The 21,982-nt window shown below is 37.4% G+C and overlaps 1 protein-coding gene across 2 annotated transcripts in view; it reads left to right on the forward strand.

The window, feature by feature from the left end:
- The window catches only part of C5 (complement C5), a 124,725-nt gene that overhangs the window by 13,181 nt on the left and 89,562 nt on the right, over positions 1-21,982 (forward strand). For both annotated transcript variants that reach the window (XM_012458229.2, XM_064378441.1), the window contains exons 5-17: positions 1,282-1,373; positions 3,949-4,031; positions 5,328-5,418; positions 7,107-7,221; positions 9,256-9,382; positions 11,247-11,362; positions 13,083-13,268; positions 14,528-14,731; positions 16,626-16,835; positions 16,962-17,111; positions 18,621-18,750; positions 19,750-19,812; positions 21,238-21,435. In XM_012458229.2, the coding sequence (XP_012313652.2) occupies positions 1,282-1,373; positions 3,949-4,031; positions 5,328-5,418; positions 7,107-7,221; positions 9,256-9,382; positions 11,247-11,362; positions 13,083-13,268; positions 14,528-14,731; positions 16,626-16,835; positions 16,962-17,111; positions 18,621-18,750; positions 19,750-19,812; positions 21,238-21,435 (1,765 nt within the window). The remainder of the gene's footprint in view (positions 1-1,281; positions 1,374-3,948; positions 4,032-5,327; positions 5,419-7,106; positions 7,222-9,255; positions 9,383-11,246; positions 11,363-13,082; positions 13,269-14,527; positions 14,732-16,625; positions 16,836-16,961; positions 17,112-18,620; positions 18,751-19,749; positions 19,813-21,237; positions 21,436-21,982) is intronic.

Below are 21,982 nucleotides of genomic sequence, written 5' to 3' on the forward strand. Positions count from 1 at the left end.
TGAAGAATAGCCATAAAAATAATGAGCTACAAGTGTAATTCTTGTTCAAAATAGGCTTCTGTTTTACAATTAATTAAGGAAAAAAAAGTACCTCTAAAATCCAACTGTGAATTTCAGTCATGGTAAATAGTGCTAAGTTTTTGTGTTCGGGTTTTTGTTTTGTTTTGTTTTTGAGACAGGGCCTTGTCCCATCAAGGCTGGAGTATAGTGGTGTGATCATAGCTCACTGTAGCCTCAAACTCCTGGGCTCAAGCCATGCTCCCACCTCAGCTTCCTGAGTAGCTAGGTCTACAGGCACCCATCACCATACCCTACTAACTCTTTAAACAATTTTTGTAGGCTGGTCATAGTGACTCATGCCTGTAATCCCAGCACTTTGAGAGGCTAAAATGGGAGGATTGCTTGAGCTCAGGAGATCAAGACCAGCCTAGGCAACATAGTGAGACCTCATCTTTACTAAAAATAAAAAAATAATAATTAAAAAAAGCTGGGCATGGTGGCGTATGCCTGTGGTTCCAGCTACTTGGGAGGCTGAGGTGGGAGGATTGCTTGAGCCTGTGAGTTCAAAGCTGCAGTGAGCTATGATCACACCACTGCATTCTAGCTTGGGTAACAGAGCAAAGCCCCTGTCTCAAAAAAGTTTTTTTGTACAGGATAGGGGTCTCACTTATGTTGTCTATGTTTACATGTTGAGTTAAAGCTGAATTGGACCTCCATGTGTAGTCCAAAGAAAGTCAAAACCTCATTTCAATAATTTGCTAACCCAAACCAAGTTTATGGGGAAGTTTTATGAGAACTATCAAGTTTGTTTAACCATTTGAGAGTTTTACCAAGCTGAAAATGCCCATACTGTACACTTATAAAACATCTGGATAAAAAATATAGTTTATAGAATATTTGCTTTTGAAAGCTTCAAATGAACATATATAAAAATTAGATTCTGGTATTTATAAAGCCTGACAAATTCACATTTAGTTTATCAAAAACATTAGTTTTTTGTTTGTTTGTTTGTTTTTATTTTTTTAGCCCTGCAAATTTTTTGTAGTTTTTACATGTTACTCTTCATCTTTTAGATGTACAACAGAGTTGAGTCTCTTCAAGGTAATGAGGAGAGATGGGGAATATTGGAAAAAGAAGAAGGGAAATAGCTGAAATGAACCATATTTCCCTTCTATAACATTTAATTGATCTTCATCCTTCATATTTAATTTGAAGACATGGGTATTTGCCTTCAAATATTTAATCTACAGATATTTTTGAGGGTGTTTGTTTTATTCACAGGACCCTGAAGGATCAGAAGTTGACATGGTAGAAGAAATTGATTATACTGGAATTATATCTTTTCCTGACTTCAAAATTCCATCTAATCCTAAGTATGTTAAAATAATTGTTAATAAAATTTTCTCTACACATATGGAACTTTTGGTGGAGAAGCAGATAACCAGTTAAAGGGAGCCACCTAGTGTTAATAAAGGGTGTCACATATGTGGATATGCAAACTCTTTTGAAGTCTAGCGAGAACTTAAGCTCTGTTCCTGGCAAAAAAAAATTCCAATATTTCTCACCCGTTCTTTTTACATGTAGAAATAAAAATTTAGAAGAGGAAAAAAATAGTACCCAGGTTTTTTTTCTCATCAAAACCATCAACTTCTGCCCCTCAAAGTATCTAATAGATTGTCAACTTAAAAGACAGATGTGGTCTTGTTCCTTGCTTTGGTTACTATAAAATATGGTCGTCTGTAGTTTTTGCCTGGATAAACTACCAGCAGGCAAAGTCCAAGAGGGAAGGAGTTCTCAGAGGTATATCTATTATTTGGCCTCACACGAAAGGATTTAAGAAAAAGTTTAAAGAGGATTCAGCATAATAAATATTCAGTGAACACATTCTTGGTATGTGCAAATCACAATAGGAGGGAGAAATACAAAATAAAGAATCCACAGTCCCTGCTTTCAAGAAACTTATCATAGGCCAGGTGTGGTGGCTCACGTCTATAATCCCAGCACTTTGGGAGGCCAATGTGGGTGGATCACCTGAGATAAGGAGGTTGAGACCAGCTGGTCAACATGGTGAAACCCTGTTCTACCCAAAATACAAAAAGTTAGCCAGGTGTAGTGGTGGGCACCTGTAATCCCAGCTACTAGGGAGGTTGAGGCAGAAGAATCACTTGCACCGGGGACCTGGGAAGCAGAGGTTACAGTGAGCCAAGATCACACCACTGCACTCCATCCTTAGCAACAAGAGCAAAACTCCATCTCAAAAAAATGAAAAGAAAAAATTTATAATAGAGCAGAATGAATAAGACAAGTACACCTATACATGACTACACTGTAATTTTAGAGCAACATCTTTTTATGGTCATTTTCCTCTGCCCTCTAAAGAGGAGTTCACAGTTAATTCACTGTACTAAAATTTTTCTAAAACTTTGAATTGAATTTAGGGGGTTTAAGTAACTTGGATGTTTTTAAAATTCTGTACATTCTTTAAAATGCTACATGGTCCATAGTACAGAATTGGACCTATTATTTTATTACTGTTATCATTTCTCCAACTTCATCTTGTGCCACTTGCCCAATGGCAGATTATGTGCCAGCCATGAAGGTCTGGCATGTCCAGTGCTTTCCTACCTCTGTACCTTTGCACATGTCTTCCCCTCTATTTAGAGTGAGCTTCACCTGGCTCTTCATAAGCCTGGCTTCTTTTCATTGTTATGACCTGGAGTGGATGCTGCCTTTACAAAAAGGCTATTCCTGGATGCACGATCTAATGTAATCTCTTGCTTTGTTTTACTCCCTATCTATCTCAGCATCTTGTTTATTTTCTTCATGATGCTTATCTCAATGTCATAGTCATTTCTTTACTTAGTTGCTAGCTTTTTTATTCCCCACTAGCTTATAAACTCCTTAAGGCAGGCCTTTTCTGTATTGCACACCAGCAGTTCAACATAATAGGCCCTTGATAAATATTCATTGAATTGATGATGATGGTAATAATCATTATTGTAATACTATTAAAATTTGTAGACTGCATAGCCAATCTGAAAGGTAGCCTCAATATGTGTGTGTGTGTATATATATATTACATATATATGTAATATATATATACACACATACACATACACACACACGCACACATGCACACACTTTTTTTTTTTAAACAGAGTCTCACTCTTTCACCCAGGCTGGAGTGCAGTGGTACCATCTTGGCTCACCACAGCCCTGACCTTCTGGGCTCAAGCAATTCTCCCACCTCAGCCTCCCAAGTAGCTGGGGCTACAAGCACACACCACCACACCAGACTGCTTTTTATATTTTTTTGTAGAGGGGGAGGTTTTGGCATGTTGCCTCAGCTGGTCTCGAACTGTTGGGCTCAAGCAATCCTCCCTCCTTGGCTTCCAAAGTGCTGGGATTACAGGCATGAGCCACTGTGCTTGGCCTAGTATACATATTTTAATAAAGGTTGTTAATTAAAGCCAGATCATTTTTGTCTTTAAAAAGCCATGCTTTGCTTCCAACCATAATTTCATTTTTGTAAGGTGTAAATTTTATCATCTGGATAAGCTTGTCTTGTATTACATGTTTCTCAAGACATTATTATGGATTTTGTACTATATTTTGGATTTTAGTATTATGTTAGCATAATTAGGCTCCAAGATTAAATAAATTCTCAGAAATCATAAGCTCTTCAAATCAAAACTAATGACTTTATTAAGATAAAATACCAGGAAAAATTATACAATATATGAAAAACTAGTTACTAAACAATTTGTTACCTATTATCCTAAAAATACTCAGTTACTTATTGCTTAAAAATCAGTCACAAATATATTACTTAGGTTTATGTATCTTTGTGTATTCTTCCCTCTTTAAAACAGAAATTTATTAGATCTCCTCTGAGTGAATTAAAAACATTTGATGACATCTGTAATTTAAAATATTTTGCTTCCACAGATATGGTGTGTGGACGATCCAGGCTAAATATAAAGAAGACTTTTCAACAACTGGAACCACCTATTTTGGAGTTAAAGAATATGGTAATTTCTGGCAATTAAAAGTTTTCCTATAAAAAGTTAGTGTTTCCAATAATTCTTTTTAATAATGTCGTTAATGCAAAATTATTCCTAGATGAAGATGAGGCAGCCGGCTGCTATGGCTGGAAGTACTGACTAGGGGTTGGAGGTTGGAGTGGTAGTTGAATGCCTGGGTTCTAGTTCCAGCATGCCTTTAACCTTGAGCAAGCAGACCAACCTCTGTAGACTTGTGTTCCCCATCAGAGAGCTAGAAGAGATCTAGTCCCCTGAAAAGCTTGACTAGTAAAGATCCTTTCTAGAATTGGGATTATTATTAGGAGAAACTTAAATAGGTGAGTGGAACCCAGTAAGACCAATAAATGATTTACTTGAGTCTTAAAACCAATTAGTGACAAAACAAAAACAACAATTAGGTTTCCTTACCCCTAGTCCAACACTATTTTCTGGCTCCTAAATTCCCAGTATATTAATTTGAATATGTAAAATATTCTTATTTTGAAATAAATTATATTAATAGACTAACAAGTAATGTAAATAGTTTAATTTTTCTTTTCTTACAGTAGTTTACTAGCATTTCTGTGTGCTTTGCTATCAGACTTAACTTTCTTCTGCTTGAAGCCATTTTTTATTCCCTCAAGAGATTCATAATGACATGGAGAAGAATAAATACTGACACAAATTTTAACAATTAACAAGGGAAACAGTGACCAAACAAATTTGTTATGATGAAACTCAACCTTAAATATTATAGGCTCTCTGTAACATATAATCCTAACCCATCTCCCTTCTTCTAAGTGTTTTTGCTATTTTCTCTGTATATCTAGAATCCACTCACCTCTTACTATCTGTAGCCACTCTCATTGATTTATCAGTAGTCTCCCTCCTGGACTGCTGCAAAAGCCTTCTAACTGATGTCTCTGCTTCCAAGCTATCTTGCTTGATATTAGCCAAAATAATCTTGAAATGCAAATCTCATTACATTATGTCACTATTGAAAAGTTTTTTTGTTTTCAAGGAGCCTATACTCTAATGGAAGAAATAATCTATTGCCTATAATAAATGCTGTAATCAAAATATAGGCAAAGTGCTTCTAGATTGACCTCTGATTGGTGGAATGAGAAGGCTCTGCAGAGATATTGTTGTTGATAATGATGATGACAATGATGATGATGATGATAAGGTGGATGTTGTGTTGATGTTACAGGTTGTCCAAATATACCAGAAAGTCTAGCTGTTTGCTAGGCTTTAAAGTCTGCTCTAATAAAAATGGTAATATTGCCTCTTTGTTTTTATTTTCAGTCTTGCCACATTTTTCTGTCTCAATAGAACCAGAAAGTAATTTTATTGGTTATAAGAACTTTAAGAATTTTGAAATTACTATAAAAGCCAGGTAAGAACATTTGGGTTGTTTTTTGTCATTATTTATTTATTTATTTTCAAATTAACTCAACTCTGGTTGATGATAGGTGCCCGAAGTGAGATCTGTGATTTATTAGCAAAGTCTGCTATGATTTGGGGACTAATTGATAAAGGAGACATCATGCTGATAATTGATTTGCTTATTCTGATTTTAGCTGATTCTGATTTTAGCTTTGTTGGCTACTCACTAGCAAAAACAAAGAAAAGAAAAGTGCCAAAGATCTAGGCTTGGTGTGTGCGTGTTTAGAAACTAGGGTGACTTAGGTTATTGGGACTGAGATATGAAGCCTTCACTTCCTGTCATTTTGAATGACTTAATCAGCCAGCTAATGCTGCATAACTACTTCAAAACCCAGTGCCTTAAAACCACCACCATTTATGAGTCAGCTGAGAAGTTCTGCTGATCTGGGCCAGGCTGGTGTCAGCTGGGCTCACCCATGTACTTGCAGCCAGTTGGTAGGTCAGCTGGGGGCTGGCTGGTATAGGACGGTCCTGTCCATATGTCTGGTAGTTGGATGGGGCTAAAAATGTGTGTGTCTCTCATCATCCAGCAGGCTAACCTGTAGCAGCAGCAATGCTCAAAGAGAGGGAATGGAAGCATAAACGATCTCCTAAGCCTAGGTTGATGCTGGCACACCATCACTTCCATGCATTCTTTTGTCCAAAGCAAATTACAAGGTCAGCCCAGGGGCAATAGACTCCCCCAACACTTTGCAGACAGAAGGAACTGTGCAAAGGTTGTGGATACATGGGGAAGTAGACAATTTGAGGTTAGTTTTTCAAGCAACCTATCACAAAAGCTTGTCATTTAAAAATGACAATATAATCTAGTTACACCAATTTATATAACTATATGTGTGGGGCACTCTTCTAAGCACTCAGCATAATCAGCACATTTAATCTTTATAACAACTCTATGCATTAATATTGTTACTATCCCCACGTTACAAGTGAAAAAAAACTGAAGTACATAAATGTTCAATAATCTGCTCAAAATCACACAGCTAGTAATTTGCACAGCCTGTCTGGTTCCAGAGTCCATGCCTCAAACATTACCCTATGCTGACTCTTTTATTTGCATTTGTTTGGAAAATAGAATGTTTATTTCTTGGTCTAAACCAGAATAAAAGGCTCACTTGAGAGAAAATTATAGAAACTGACTTCCTATAATGGGGACTATTTATTCAAACCATATAAGGAAAGTTAGCTCTTGCTGTAGTATTATTTGCTGGGTAGAAAGTTTACTTGATTCTTACTTTAATTCTAAACTAAAAAGGAAAACATGCAGTTTGAATTTTTTATGAAGAGTATATCTCATATAACAGTGAGATTGGACATGTACCTTTTAAAGACATAAAAGAAAATAGAGAGTAGTTCCCCACTGATATTAAAATCATCAAGGAAATAATTTGGCCTATAGGAAAGGGCCCTGGATCTAAGTCTTGTGATCTCCCCAAGATCATTTTTTTCCATCTAGCACATAGCTTTATTTGTGTGGCTTTATGAGGATGAAATGTAATAGTGGATGAAAGACACTTTAAAGTGCATCAAGTGCTTTATGTAATTTCAAATTGTTACATTTTATCTGAATCCTGTTATTGTAACATGTTAGTAAAAGAGTTTTACTGTCTAACATATATTTCTGTTATTGTCTGACAGATATTTTTATAATAAAGTAGTCACTGAGGCTGACGTCTATATCACATTTGGAATAAGAGACGACTTAAAAGATGATCAAAAAGAAATGATGCCAACAGCAATGCAAACTGCAGTGGTAAGATGTTAAGACACTCACACCTACAGATGCATTCAGAAGTGAGAGATGGGAAGCTACTTCAAAACCATCTAGTCCAATCCCCCAGTTTAGATAGGTTGAAAATTAAAATCCACCGTTGGCTTCCCGTTGCCTTTAGGGTAAAGTTCATTCTCCCTGGTATCAGCCTCCCTTGCAGCTGATCTCATGCCCTTTCCTCCCTCTCTCCCTCCCCTTTGTATTAATCACTCCAATTTCTCTAACTGACCAGTCTCTCTTGCCTCCAGGTCTTTACAATATCATTTCTTCTGCTTGGGAGTGCTCTTTCCCATTGTCCCCTTCTGCCCCCTCTTTGCCTGGCTAATTCCTTCTCATTTCAACATTGACAGTCTTTCTCTGGGAAGCCTTCCTTGACTCTTCTAAACTAAGTTAGCTGCCCCTGCTGTATAGCCTCTTTTCTTAGCACATTCTTCACACTTCATTGCAGTGGTTCTCAACCAGGGATGATTTTTTATCCCCCCAGGGGATATTTGGCAATGTCCAGAGACATCTGTGGTTGCTATTGGCATTTAGTAGGGATAGGCCAGGGATGCTGCTGAATTCCTACCATGTACGGATCAGGCCCCTACAACAAAGAATTATCCTGTTCACAATGTCAATAATGCTGAGGTTGAGAAACCCTTCTTTATCGGAATGCTTTATTTACTTTTCTATCATTTTCAATATTGAACTATTTGTAAGTCTGGATCATTTCCCTTATATGCCCAGAGACAACAATGTTTCTTGCAAGGAAATATTCATGAAGTTATTTGTCCATAGTTTAGGGCTAGTGACTGCTGGAACTGAGATTAGAGCGCTGGTTCCCTTTCCCTTATTCAGCGTGCTTTACATTATACCACAGATGATATGAGTTCATGTCATTTTTGCTCACTTTTGCATATTCATGTGGTTTGCATCATCAATTGTTTATCCTCTATAGTCTTATTAATTCAAGATGTAATTTTTTAAATTATTTATTTATTTATTTATTGTTTTTTTAGTAGAGACGGGGTTTCACCATGTTGACCAGGATGGTCTCGATCTCTTGACCTCGTGATCCACCCGCCTCGGCCTCCCAAATTGCTGGGATTATAGGCGTGAGCCACCGCGCCCGGCCCATCAAGACGTAAATTAAATGCATTTTTAAAATGCAAAATTCTATGCTAGACACTGGGATTTAAAGCTAAATAAGACAAAAATGGCTTCCCTCAACTCACTCAATTTTATAAGAAAAAATAAGGCAAAATTTACTGTTATGTTAATAATTAAATAACATAATATTACTTAACCCCATATCCCCTTGTTCATTATATTTTTTTGTTTTTGTTTTTTTTTGAGATGGAGTCTCAGTCTGTCACCCAGGCTGGAGTGCAGTGGTACGATCTCAGCTCACTACAACCTCTGCCTCCCAAGTTCAAGCAATGCTCCTGCCTCAGTCTCCCGAGTAACGTTGACTACAGGTGCACGCCACCATACCTAGCTAATTTTTTATTTTTAGTTGAGATGGGTTTTCACCATGTTGGCCAGGTTGGTCTCAAACTCCTGACCTTGGGTGATCTGCTCACCTCAGCCTCCCAAAGTGCTGGGATTACAGGCATGAGCCACAGCGCCTGGTCATGTGTTTTTAAATTAGTATTTAAATTTGTAAGCCGTGAAGTACAAATTAAATCTTATGAAAACCAACAAACTCTCAGTTAAGGGCAGAAGTATGCTGAGAGGCCTAGAAAGATGAATGATGACTCAGGATTGGAAGAAGGCATGTTTGTCAGCTAGTACCAAAAAGACCTGTTGGACCATGTGATGTTCAGGAGTCTTCCACTTCTATAATTCTATTCAAATAATTAGAAAATAACATCCTGGGCTTAATTGTGGACTCGGTTTTCTACTTTACTTATGGCACTAAACCATTCTTCTGACATTTGCCTTCAATTTAGAGGCTAGGAAAAGCAGATTTTGTTAATTTTTCCTTACAATTTCTTCTCTGAAATAAATCCTTCATTTTCTTCTTTTAAAAAGTTGATAAATGGAATTGCTCAAGTCACATTTAATTCTGAAACAGCAGTCAAAGAACTGTCATACTACAATCTAGAGGATTTAAAGGACAAGTACCTTTATATTGCTGTAACAGTCATAGAGTCTACAGGTAAGAGAAAGAGATAGAGTGTGTGTGTGTGTGTGTGTGTGTGTGTGTGTGTGTGTGTGTGTACTTTCTTTTGAAAAATATTTAGACAGAATATTAAAGGTATTAATTTCTAAATTTCTATAATTATTTCACATTGTATTTTCTTTCATAGTTAAATATAAGAAGTAGATTTTTATATAGTTATAAAAAGGCTGTAGAGCTCTACTTCTTTGTAGTCATTGGGCAAGCCATTGTCTCCCTATTACCTTCACTTCTACTGCAAAAATGGGAAAACAGTACTCAATTTATATCTTAAGTAGTTCTGCAGGCTCTCTGCCTTGACCATTTGGCACCCCCATGTTCTCACCTGATGAAAGTCAAAACCAAAGTAAGATTATGTATGTAAAACTATTTGATAAAGTACTATACAAATAAAAGGTATTACTATTATCATTATTATAGTCTACACAATGATGGAGTCAAACTGAATGTTTCCTAAGGCCTAAAGTTTTCAACATTATTTTAATGTTTCTTCTTTTTATTTTTTCCTCAATGTATTTTAAATAATTTCAGTTTAAGCAGTATCTATGAGATATTTAAAGTGTTGCCAAACACCCAGGCTTACAAACATGAATGATGTATGATCCCACCACTAAAGTGGCTTACAAATCAGCATCAGGTATAAGACAGGTAAAGAAAGAACTGTTGAAAGAAAGAATTCCATATGAGCTCTAAGCAAAATATTAATGCACTACCATTCAGAGGAAGGCGAGCTTCTAGATGATTGTTGAGCAACCAAGAACAGTGTTGTGAAGATGAATAGTCTTAAAAAAATAAGTAGGGTTTTGAGGCAGAGTTGGCAGACAGGGTGAAACAGAAACTCTCCATAGAGAGGGCAGATGCAAAAGGGTAGATGGTGAAGCTTAATTTTTGAGGACAGCAGATCATCCAGTTTGGCTGAAATATAGGATATGTATAGAGAGAATTAGAGATGTAATATTGGAAAGGAGTTTGGGGATATTAAAGCTTCAAGTGTTATTCTTAATAGTTTCACTTAATCTTTAGCTGGAGGGTAACATTATTGGGCTCTTGCCAGTAGACCTTCAAGGGTTCTTTTATTTTTATTTTTTCCTTTCTTCTTTTCTTTTCTTTTATTTTTCTTTCTTTCTTTCTTTCTTTTTTTTTGAAATGGAGTCTCACTCTGTCACCCAGGTTGGAGTGCAGTGGCAGAATCTCGGCTCAGTGCAACCTCCACCTCCTGGGTTCAAGCGATTCTCCTGCTTCAGCCTACCAAGTAGCTGAGATTACAGGCGTGCACCACCATACCTGGCTATATTTTTTTTTTTCCGTAGTTTTAGTAGGGACAGGGTTTCACCATGTTGGCCTGGCTCATCTCAAACTCCCCTTCAGGGTTCTTTCTACATCAAGCTCCCTTTTTCTGATTTCTCTTCATGTATTTATGCTCTGTGAACACCACCTCCTCCACCTCACTTCACCCCACCTCTGTAGGCTCAGTCTCTGGCCTGACCCTTCCCTCTCTCCTCAATCCCTTGAATATAGTCAACTGAAACTAGGGCCACTGATGAAAAGTGATGTCCCTTCCTAGCATCCTTGCTCAGTCCAGTCCTATAGCTCTACTTCTCCAAGGGCTTCTCTACATAAAAGCTTGTGCTTAAGACCTTGGAAACTCCTGATATCTAAACTCTTCTCTGCAGTGCCCCTCTGAAGCAAGACCTGTGTCCCACTTACTACTGGCAAATTAATGAATGCAAGAAAGGAGTGAGTGAGTGAATGACTCTGTGGAGACATATAGAGAAAAAATGGATATCCATACAACTCATGATACTCCTAAAAACTGTCAACATGATGCTTGTCATTTCCTTAGGTGGATTTTCTGAAGAGGCAGAAATACCTGGCATCAAATATGTCCTCTCTCCCTACAAACTGAATTTGGTGGCTACTCCTCTTTTCCTGAAACCTGGGATTCCATATTCCATCAAGGTAGATGGGGTGAGGGGGTAGACCTTGCTACATATGATCATCTTGTTCTGTTCATGGAAAACATGTGGGTGGCAAACAAGGTAAGGATGCTGGCATGGGAAGTCACAGAAGGAGCTTATTCTGTGAAACCTGCCCCTCCTGGCAGACACAGACAGGGACAGGAAATTGCAGGTCAGCTGCAGCCTTGGCAGTGACTTCAAAAGTTAGAGCAAGATAGGCTTGTATTAGGCATCCCTAAATAAACATTGCATTAAATTATATGTAAATAAAATCCCCTAAGTCTCTAGTTCAAAAAATACAAACATTTGAAATTATTTGGTGGCAAGTTCTTAAAAAGCCTTAATATGGAGATATCATTCCTTGAAAATAGACTCCTTTCTCTCACTACTTTTTACCTCCAGTGTGTCTCATTTGTTTCCCTCTGTCTCTGTGTTGTCTTTATGCATAACTCTGTTCAATCTCTTGTCTCTGTATTGCTCTCTGTTCTTTTCATTTTTGCTTCTGTCTGTCCCTGAATCTTTTTTGTTTACTCCTTCTACTTTCATTTTTCTCTCCTTCATCTTCTTTTCGTCTTCTAAATGCTAATAGTATAGAATTGAAACATTCATGTGGTTTTTATCTATTATTGTATTATATATTTTATTATAAATAATGTATTTCATTATGTTTATTAAATGGAAATCTTTATTCCCTGCCCTTAATTTAGAAAGCTAGAGCAAAACAATTTTTTTGTTCTTTGAAAATGTGTTACTTTTAAAGATCAACTTAAGTACAATCAAAATGTGTTATTTATTATTTACTGTGGGTCCTGGGCTTTTAAGGAAAAAAAAAGGATTTGCCAAGCCCAAAGCAAGGTTTGAACATGCTTGTAGGTTCTTACATACATATACTATATATATAAAATAATATATAACAAAGTATCATCAAATGCATATACAGTAATGTAAAACAATATGTAACAAAATATATACATATAACAATATTATATAGAACAAAGCTTAAAATACATAAAATACATTTTACATTAAATATTTTACATAAAATATATTTTATATAAAAATAAAATAACAAACTATATCTGTGTGGAATTGTACATAGATATGTGACAGTGAGAGGTAGATGTTAAAGGAAAAAAGGTGTATCTATTTATTGTTTCTCATATTCAAGGGACTTATTCCCAGAAGCGATTGCCTCATTTTCTCCTTTATCCAGTCCTAACCCAATTAAAGAAATACAGAAGTTTGATAACAGAAGACCCTATCTCATCTACATCTACTTCTTGACTGACTTAATAGAATGATATTTATGCTTTTAGTCTGCTTGATTTATGGGAGAATCCATTCAAGAATAATTTAACAAAATAGAATTAAATCTTTCCATAAGCTGAGAACACACTTCTCTTTACTAAATTAAACATAAGTAAATCAGGTGTGGTGGTACATGCCTATATAGTCCCAGCTACTTGGGAGGCTGAGATGGGAGGATTGTTTGAGGCCAATCATCCAAGGTTGCAGTGAGCTATGATTGTGCCTGTGAATAGCCACTGTACTCCAACCTGGGCAATATAGTAAGTCTCTGTCTCAGAAAAAAAAATTTAAGAAAAAAAAATGCATAAATAATTTATACTTTGGTGGGGAGGAAGGAAAATTATTTCAGAATTGTTGTGCTTTAAAAGAAGTAATGAGCTGTTGAAACAGATTTGGACTGTTTTGACGAACAGGTGCAGGTTAAGGATTCGCTTGACCAGTTGGTAGGAGGGGTCCCAGTAACACTGAATGCACAAACAATCGATGTAAACCAAGAACCATCTGACCTGGAGCCAAAGAAAAGTGTAACACGTGTTGATGATGGAGTAGCTTCGTTTGTGGTTAATCTCCCATCTGGAGTGACGGTGCTGGAGTTTAATGTGAGCTGAATTCTCCTGTTGTATTTTGTAGGACAATGTGTACTCTTGACTGTATGTTTTGGCTAGTGTGCAGAACAGATGCGGCAGATTTTATACACGAGTCCAGTGAATAGTTTCATAATTTTGCTTCCAAGACAAATGAGCTCCAGAGACAATCTGCCAATCCATTGAATGGTCCTTGAGAAAGATAAATGTATCAATTTTTTTTAATTTGGGAGTTAATTATTTTCTTTTACACCAATAAGACCATATCAGACTCTAGAAGCTTCAGAATAGGTATAGCAGTGCACATGAGTGTTAGGAATATCCTCGTATTTCCCCTCACTTTTAATCCCCTGAAGGGCCACAAAAGGGTCAAAAATATGGAAGTCTCCCTTTTTTCTAACTGCAGGAACCATTCTACTTTAGAGCTCACTTAATAGTCTTCTCTCCCAGCAATTATTATTCAAGTTCCCAATCTCATAAGCAAGTTAATAACACAGGCCAATGACTGCAGCATGCATATACTCACTATCATCTACTGAGCACTTAGTAAGTGCTAGGCATCATGCTAACAGCTTTATGAAGAAAACATTAAAAAACATTTAATTAGCAAGATGAGTTACAATATTATCTTTGCTATTGTGTGCCTCAGGAAATAGAGGCTTCTAACCTCTCTTTTGATTAAATAATTTATCCAGAATGGTGGTACTGGTATGCAAACCAGTGTATATCTGACTCCAGAGCATGAGCTAATAACACTTCTGCTGTCTGAGAGCAGATATTGCTGCCATGATATCATTTCTTCTCCACCTCATGTTTATAAGCACCCATCTGTGCCTCTGTTTCACAATGAAACTGGGCCAGATAGTCTCTGAGACATTCATTCACAGCTCCTGTCCCCAAGTCCTCAAGAATTAGTGCTACCTCCCCACTACTTCCCTTCTCCTACCCCCATTTCCCAAATGCTTAGACATCCCCAGCTTACCATGACATTTCAGGAAGACCACCAATATTTATTCCTGGAACATCTTTCTCTCTTCATTTCAGACTTTTCTGCCATAGCCCATAATCCTATCATTCTTGTCTGTAGTCTTTGTAAAGTTGCTTGATACCACAGCTGTATAAACATTGGAGTAATGAAGGGTTTTTTTCCCCCTTTAGCATTTGGTATTGTGAAATTTAGAAATTTATAAAGCAAAGAAAATAATTTGAAAGGTATGTTTTGTAGAAAGCATTACATCACAGTACAGATGTCTTTTTGAAATTTCCCTTTTCAGGTCAAAACTGATGCTCCAGATCTTCCAGAAGAAAATCAGGCCAGGGAAGGTTACCAAGCAGTAGCGTATTCATCTCTCAGCCAAAGTTACCTTTATATCGATTGGACTGATAACCATAAGGCTTTGCTAGTGGGAGAACATCTGAATATTATTGTTACCCCCAAAAGCCCATATATTGACAAAATAACTCACTATAATTACTTGGTAAGTAAATAATGATGGATTTACATTTTATTCCCCCAGCTGGAACATTTTCCTTTACCTCTAGAGAAGCATTAGAATGATTCTTTATGCTTGTATTTACAAAGCACTTTTGAGAACATCATCTAACTTGAATATCAGTTTCTCAAAAAAGTTTTGAAATAGGGCATGATTTTCATGACCATTTCACAGATGAGGAAACTGAGAGACAGAGAAGTTAAAAGACTTATGATGGTCACTTAGCTGGGAAGAGGAAGATTTTCATTTGAGCTGAGGACTCTGACTCCTGTTCTAGTAACTCTTTTTACCAAAGAGAGCCTGGTTATTCCAAGACAGAACCTGATTAAATCATGTTGCCTCTGCTCTCTTTCATGGCCAAAAATACATGCCTAGACCCAGTTTGGATAAGTGCATTTTATTGTCAAAAAAGGGGGAAGCGAAATCCTCTCCCGAGAGTTGAGTCCTATCTTGCCTGTTCCAATTCTATAGTTCAGCAACATCCCTATTGCATCATTTATATTAAACAGAGGTGGATCAATCATGCCTGTTGGTGAAACCGAGGAAAAAATTTGCAAAAAATATTAAGAGCTTCCTGACAATCACCGAAGAAATGGAATGAATTATTTTGATGGCCAGGCCAAATACACACTGCTGGCTATTCAACATTTTTGAGGAAGAAATTGAAAAAATAGTAATGAGGACCATAGAAAAATATTGACTGATGAAGGGAAACAGTTTATGGACTATACACTAAACCCATGTATGCAGGCCTGGTCTCTCAGGACAATTTAAGGGATCTTTGAGGGCATTTTGGCTTTACGTGATTTAAAAAAAAAATCTTAAACCTTCCATTTAGAATCTAATCCCTGGATTTTAAACTTAATCCCCAAATAAGATGCACTCCACTTATTCATCTTTTTTTTTTAATCAGTGAAATGAAAGAGGTTTTAGTGACAGTGCGATGACCTTAAACAGTTTTTGGGTTCAAATTTTAGCTCTCTAATTTGCTAGTTGTGTGATTTTGAATTAAAATCAGTATGACTTTTAGTTAGTTCCTGAGCCTCAGTTTCTTCAATGAGACTAATATTCTTATCTTAGTGGTGTATTGTGAGAATGAAAGGAGTTAAATAAATGTTAAATTTCCTGGCACATAGTAGGCCCATACATGTTAACTTTTCCTTCCTCCCCTCCCCTCCCCACCTTCCCTTCCCTTTGTTTGATGGGGTCTCGCTCAATCACCCAGGCTGGAGTGCAGGGCACCATCTTGGCTCACTACAACCTCCACCTCCCCGGTTCAAGCAATTCTCCTGCCTCAGCCTCCAGAGTAACTGAGAGTACAGGCACCCACCACCACACCAGGCTAATTTTTGTATTTTTAATAGAGAGGCTAGGGTGGCCTCGATCTCCTGACCTCAGGTGATTCACCCGCTTTGGCCTCCCAAAGTGCTGGGATTACAGGTGTAAGCCACCGCACCCAGCCAAAATTGGTTTTTGTTTGTCTGAGACAGAGTCTTGCTCTGTTGCCCAGGATGACGTGCAATGGCATGATCTTGACTCACTGCAACCTCCACCTCTCGGGCTTCAGCAATTCTCCAGTCTCAGCCTCCCAAGTAGCTGGGATTATAGGCGTGCACCACCACTACTGGCTAACTTTTGTATTTTTAGTAGAGATGGGGTTTTGCTATGTTGGCCAGGCTTGCTTCGAACTCCTGGCCTCAAGTGATCTGCCCACCTCAGCCTCCCAAAATGCTAGGATTACAGGTGTGAGCCACTGCGCCTGGCCTAACTTTATTTTTCCTTAACATAATTTCTGCTCCAGCTCCAGGCTCCATCCTAACGCACAGGTTTTGTTTTTGTTTATTTTTTACTTATTGTTGCTGCTGCTGTTTATTTTTAGATTTTATCCAAGGGCAAAATCATATACTTTGGCACGAGGGAGAAATTCTCAGATGTGTCTTATCAAAGTATAAACATTCCAGTAACACAGAACATGGTTCCTTCATCCCGACTTCTGGTCTATTACATCGTCACAGGAGAGCAGACAGCAGAATTAGTGTCTGACTCAGTCTGGTTAAATATTGAAGAAAAATGTGGCAACCAGCTCCAGGTAAGCCACAAATTATAAGCCACAAATGAATTTTCTTTTCAGTGAAGGAGGCTGCCAAAGTCTTAGCTGCCTCTGAAAAGTCTTGTCTCATACAAATGATCTTTTCTTTTTCAAATGAACTTTTAGGTTCATCTGTCTCCTGATTCAGATGCATATTCTCCAGGCCAAACTGTGTCTCTTGATATGGCAACTAGGATAGATTCCTGGGTGGCATTAACAGCAGTGGACAGTGCTGTGTATGGAGTCCAAAGAAGAGCCAAAAAGCCCTTGGAAAGAGTTAAGTAATGCATGTCTCACTGCAGTGCTGCATGTAGTGTGGCGACCAGGCTAGTATATGGGGGAAGAACTAAAGGAAGACTAGGCCTGCTTTTCTATTATCTACTCATCATACTTGCTTTTAGGAAGGTAAGCCATCCTCATGTTAACTCCCAAAGCACAGGTCAATCCTCTCCTGTTTTTCAAATGTAAATGTAAGCACTTTAAGAATATATGATCATGGCATCAAATACATTCATGGAGGAAAAATTACTATCAGAATACTTTGGAGGTTTAAGGTAGGGTGGTGATGGTGGTTATAGTAGCTAGTAGCAGCACAGAAAAGAACTGGATAGGTAACATTTGGACTTTTTTAAACTCTCATTGAGATCCATGGCACAGAAGAATTTCAAAATCATTCAGTTCTCTTAAGTTCCCATTTATCTTCATTATGTTCAGCTATTATTTTCTATGCTTGAATTTCTTTGAATAACGAAGGAAGGAAGGACTGAGAAACTGTAAAATTAAAAAATATTTCGTGAGAAAAGAACATTTGGGGTCAAAATTAAAATGATTAAGCCTACCCAAACAAGTCCTCACCCATTTAGAACCTAGAGACCTCCCTACCAAAATGCACAAAGTTGTGCTTTTTAAGCAACTTAAAATTAATTTCGTTGTTAATCCAGTCCTTCATGCATTCATACCTATTATTTATTTATTTGCAACATTATACTGATTGCAGCATTCATTCTATGTACAAAACACTATAGGTCAGTTTCTAAGCTATTTGTCTAAGACTTAGTTCGTGATTTAATTTTGTATAGGTATGTATTTATAAATACAAAATGACAAGTTTAGAAACAAAGTTGGGAAATTTTGTCTTTGATCATTTGAAAAATACTATCTGTGTATCTGTGTATTTCACTGGTTTGTGATAACCATGTAACAACTAGTACCTTTTAGTTCTTTTTTTTTCCCCCCAGGATTTTTTTTTTATTGCATTTTAGGTTTTGGGGTACATGTGAAGAACATGCAAGATTGTTGCATAGGTGCATACGTGGCAGTGTGATTTGCTGCCTTCCTCCCCTTCACCTATATGTGGCGTTTCTCCCCATGCTATCTCTCCCCAACTCCCCACCCCCCGCTGTCCCTCCCCTATTTCCCCCCAACAGACCCCAGTGTGTAGTGCTCCCCTCCCTGTGTCCATGTGTTCTCATTGATCAACACCCACCTATGAGTGAGAACATGCAGTGTTTGATTTTGTGTTCTTGTGTCAGTTTGCTGAGAATGATGGCTTCCAGGTTCATCCATGTCCCTACAAAGGACGCAAACTCATCATTTTTGATGGCTGCCTAATATTCCATGGTGTATATGTGCCACATTTTCCCTGTCCAGTCTATCATCGATGGGCATTTGGGTTGGTTCCAGGTCTTTGCTATTGTAAACTGTGCTGCAATGAACTACCTTTTAGTTCTTTAGAGGAATGATTTATACATCTCAATAGGCTCAACATTTTGCCTTTCTGAACAGGTATTTCAATATTTAGAGAAGAGTGATCTGGGCTGTGGGGCAGGTGGTGGCCTCAACAATGCAGACGTGTTCCACCTAGCTGGACTTACCTTCCTCACTAACGCAAATGCAGATGACTCCCAAGAAAACGGTAAAATGCTCAGCACATTTATTACTGAAAATCACATTGATCATTTGCCTCCCAGATCTCATTTTTGTCCCTCTTTCAGAATATTCTCTACCCTGATCTTAGAATGCCAAAACTACATAACTCACCTGTATAAAGTGTTTCACTGACCTTCAAGATAAAGTACAAATTCTTTAGTGTAGTATTCAAAGCCTTCCATGATCTTCTCCTTGGCTCTCTCCAACTAGCTCTTACCCTGCTGTGCCTTATGTTATGTTTAAGCTCTACAGAACCAAGTAGAGTTCTTGAGTTGCTATTTTGCACCTTTGGGCCTTTATTTATTTGGATTGCTTTCCCCTTCATTAGCTTGGAGAAGCAAATGTAAGAATCATCCCCTCTATGCAACCTCTTCCCAACTTAGAATTTATCATTCCCTCCTCCTAATAGGGAGGCTATTGCAGGGACTAGATCTATTTACAAGTAATAGAACAGCACTGTGTCATTGCACATTCTTACACGTAGTTATAAGAAGTCCTGTCTCACCTACTGCATAGGGAGCTCTTTAAGGATAGTAACTACATCTTAATCATCTTCTTTCTATGGTTTTAAAATTACTCATAATTATGTTTGATACTATGATATTCATATTTATATTTGTCATACTATAACACAAATAACAAATAATAAAAAATAGCATACCCAGCAAAAGCATCAGTCATTCTAAATGCTTAGGTATTTCTCTGGAATCAGTGGACCAGAAAGACTGCAGGATTCAAAACCAAATTCAGATAAAACAAGTCAAATGATATGACACTAGATCATGAACTCTACTAAGATAAAACAAGTCATATTAAGAAGTATGGTGCACAGTTCCTAATCCAAAGCAGCCTCTCAGTATTTGTTAATTAATGACTTGTGAATGTTTTAAATACTTAGTTTCCTGAAATTTTTTTGAGATGTTATCTCTTTTTTATTCTTTTTCTTTCTCTCTCTTTCTCTCTCTCTCTCTCTTTTTTAAACCAGATGCACCTTGTAAAGAAATTCTCAGGCCAAGAAGGATGCTGCAAAAGAAGATAGAGGAAATAGGTACTCTTAGATTCATGTGATTGTAAAAAAGGTTATGGTCATATCATTCAAAAACTGAACAAAATTAAATGTTATATAAATTCCCATAATTGAAATAGAATGGATGAAAAGAAAGATACATGAGGAGGCCTAGCTCATCTCTCTCAGAAAGATTAATCCAAATAAAATCTAGTAGTTCATTTACCATAGCCTTAACCTAAGAAAATAGGTCTTTATTACTTCTAGCTCTAAAATCCAAAATATTAGCTTTTATTTGTCATAAATACTTTCTCTCTAAAAAATCTAGCAATTAAAATCATATTCTTCCATTTTTTTCTGACAAAATCTATGATTTGACTGTTTTGGGGACATACCTAGAGGTCTATTAGTTCTATTTTATACATTTAACTGTTAGTAGCATTATTCTTTGAAAATACATCTTGTGGGAATTATTTTAAAATAATTATTTAAATGATTATGATATTGACCATGTTACAGTAGAAAGTATCAAACTGGAAGTCAGCAAATTGAGTTCAACTAATATCATGTTTATAGTAATATAATAATTTATTTCATTTGTATATGAGTTATTTTAATTCTAACCTTTATTCTAAGATCTAATGATATGTAAAGAGAGACACTGACTAATGTGAGCACTTACAATGAAGGATGATGCTACTAGTGAAGTCCACAAACCATGTTATGTAAGACGTTGCTGAAAAATAGGATATTCAGCTTGAAGAAGGAAATATTTGTATAGTGATGTAGCCATCTTCAAATATTTGAAGGCTTCTTGGATATTTAACTTATTTTATTAAAAATATTTATATTCTTTGTCTATATTTTTCTGCTTATTTTCAGCAGAACCCAAAGTGCCAGTTTCAAGAGTTAGTATCTGCTGGGCGCAGTGGCTCATGCCTGTAATCCCAGCACTTTGGGAGGCTGAGGTGGGCGGATTATGAGGTCAGGAGTTTGAGATTAGCATGGCCAATATGGCGAAACTCCATCTCTACTAAAACTACAAAAATTAGCCGGGCGTGTTGGCGTGGGCCTGTAAGCCCAGCTACGCGGGAGGCTGAGGCAAGAGAATTGCATGAACCGGGAAGGCGGAGGTTGCAGTGAGTCAAGATCACACCACTGCACTCCAGCCTGGGAAACAGCAAGACTCTGTCTGGAAAAAAAAAAAAAAAAAAAGAGTTAGTATTTAGCTTGTTTGCAGGAAACCGTTTAACCATTTAGTGTGAGCTGGAATGGACCATTTGGTAAGGTCACATTCTCTCCATTCTTAGAAAAGTTTCAAGGGAAGTCTGGACAGTCATCTAGCTATGACTATTAGTGGGTAGGAGGATCATATAGCAATAGAAACCAGGTATCCCTTGAGATTCCTTCTAAGCCTGAGATGTTATGACTGCGTGATCAAGGGCACTTGCATTATTACCATTTCAGCTACTAAATACAAAAATTCAGTAGTGAAGAGATGTTGTTACGATGGAGCCCGTGCTAACTATGACGAAACCTGTGAGCAGCGAGCTGCACGGATTACCATAGGCCCAAGATGCGTCAAAGCTTTCACCGAATGTTGTGTCGCGGCAACCCAGCACCGTTCTAATAGCTCTCATAAACACATGCAATTGGGAAGGCTAGGTAAGTATGACGTTTTCTATCAGAATTCTGCTCAATATGGGGAATTTTGTGTAATTTGATGTTTCTAAGAAAGGCAGATTTCATGATCTATTTAGAATTGAAAGTAGAAAAGATAACTTGTAATGTCCATAAGAAAAAAATCATTTTTGGGCCTCCGAAGAGGTACAGTACAGAGCAGAGTACACTAGGCCAGAGTTAAGACCTGGCATAACCTTAAAGCCAAGTCATCCCATAAACTTGAATGATTATTTATCTTCTCTGAGCCTCAAGCAAGGAGCTTTGACCAGATCCTCTCCAACATACCTGTGAGTTCTATGATTCTATGCTTCTGTGATATTACAACCATTAAAAATTGTGTCTATGGCTGGGCGTGGTGGCTCACGCCTGTAATCCAAGCACTTTGGAGGCCAAGGTGGGCGGATCACCTGAGATGGGGAGTTCAAGACCAGCCTGACCAACATGGTGAAACCCCATCTTAAAAAAAAAAAAAAATTTCTGTCTATACCTACATTGACGAAACAAAGGAGAAGATTTCTAAATCTAGCCT

This window comes from Aotus nancymaae, unplaced genomic scaffold, assembly GCF_030222135.1.
Source record: "Aotus nancymaae isolate 86718 unplaced genomic scaffold, 86718_ANA_hifiasm-v0.15.2.pri h1tg000003l, whole genome shotgun sequence".
NCBI classification, from domain to species: domain Eukaryota; kingdom Metazoa; phylum Chordata; class Mammalia; order Primates; family Aotidae; genus Aotus; species Aotus nancymaae.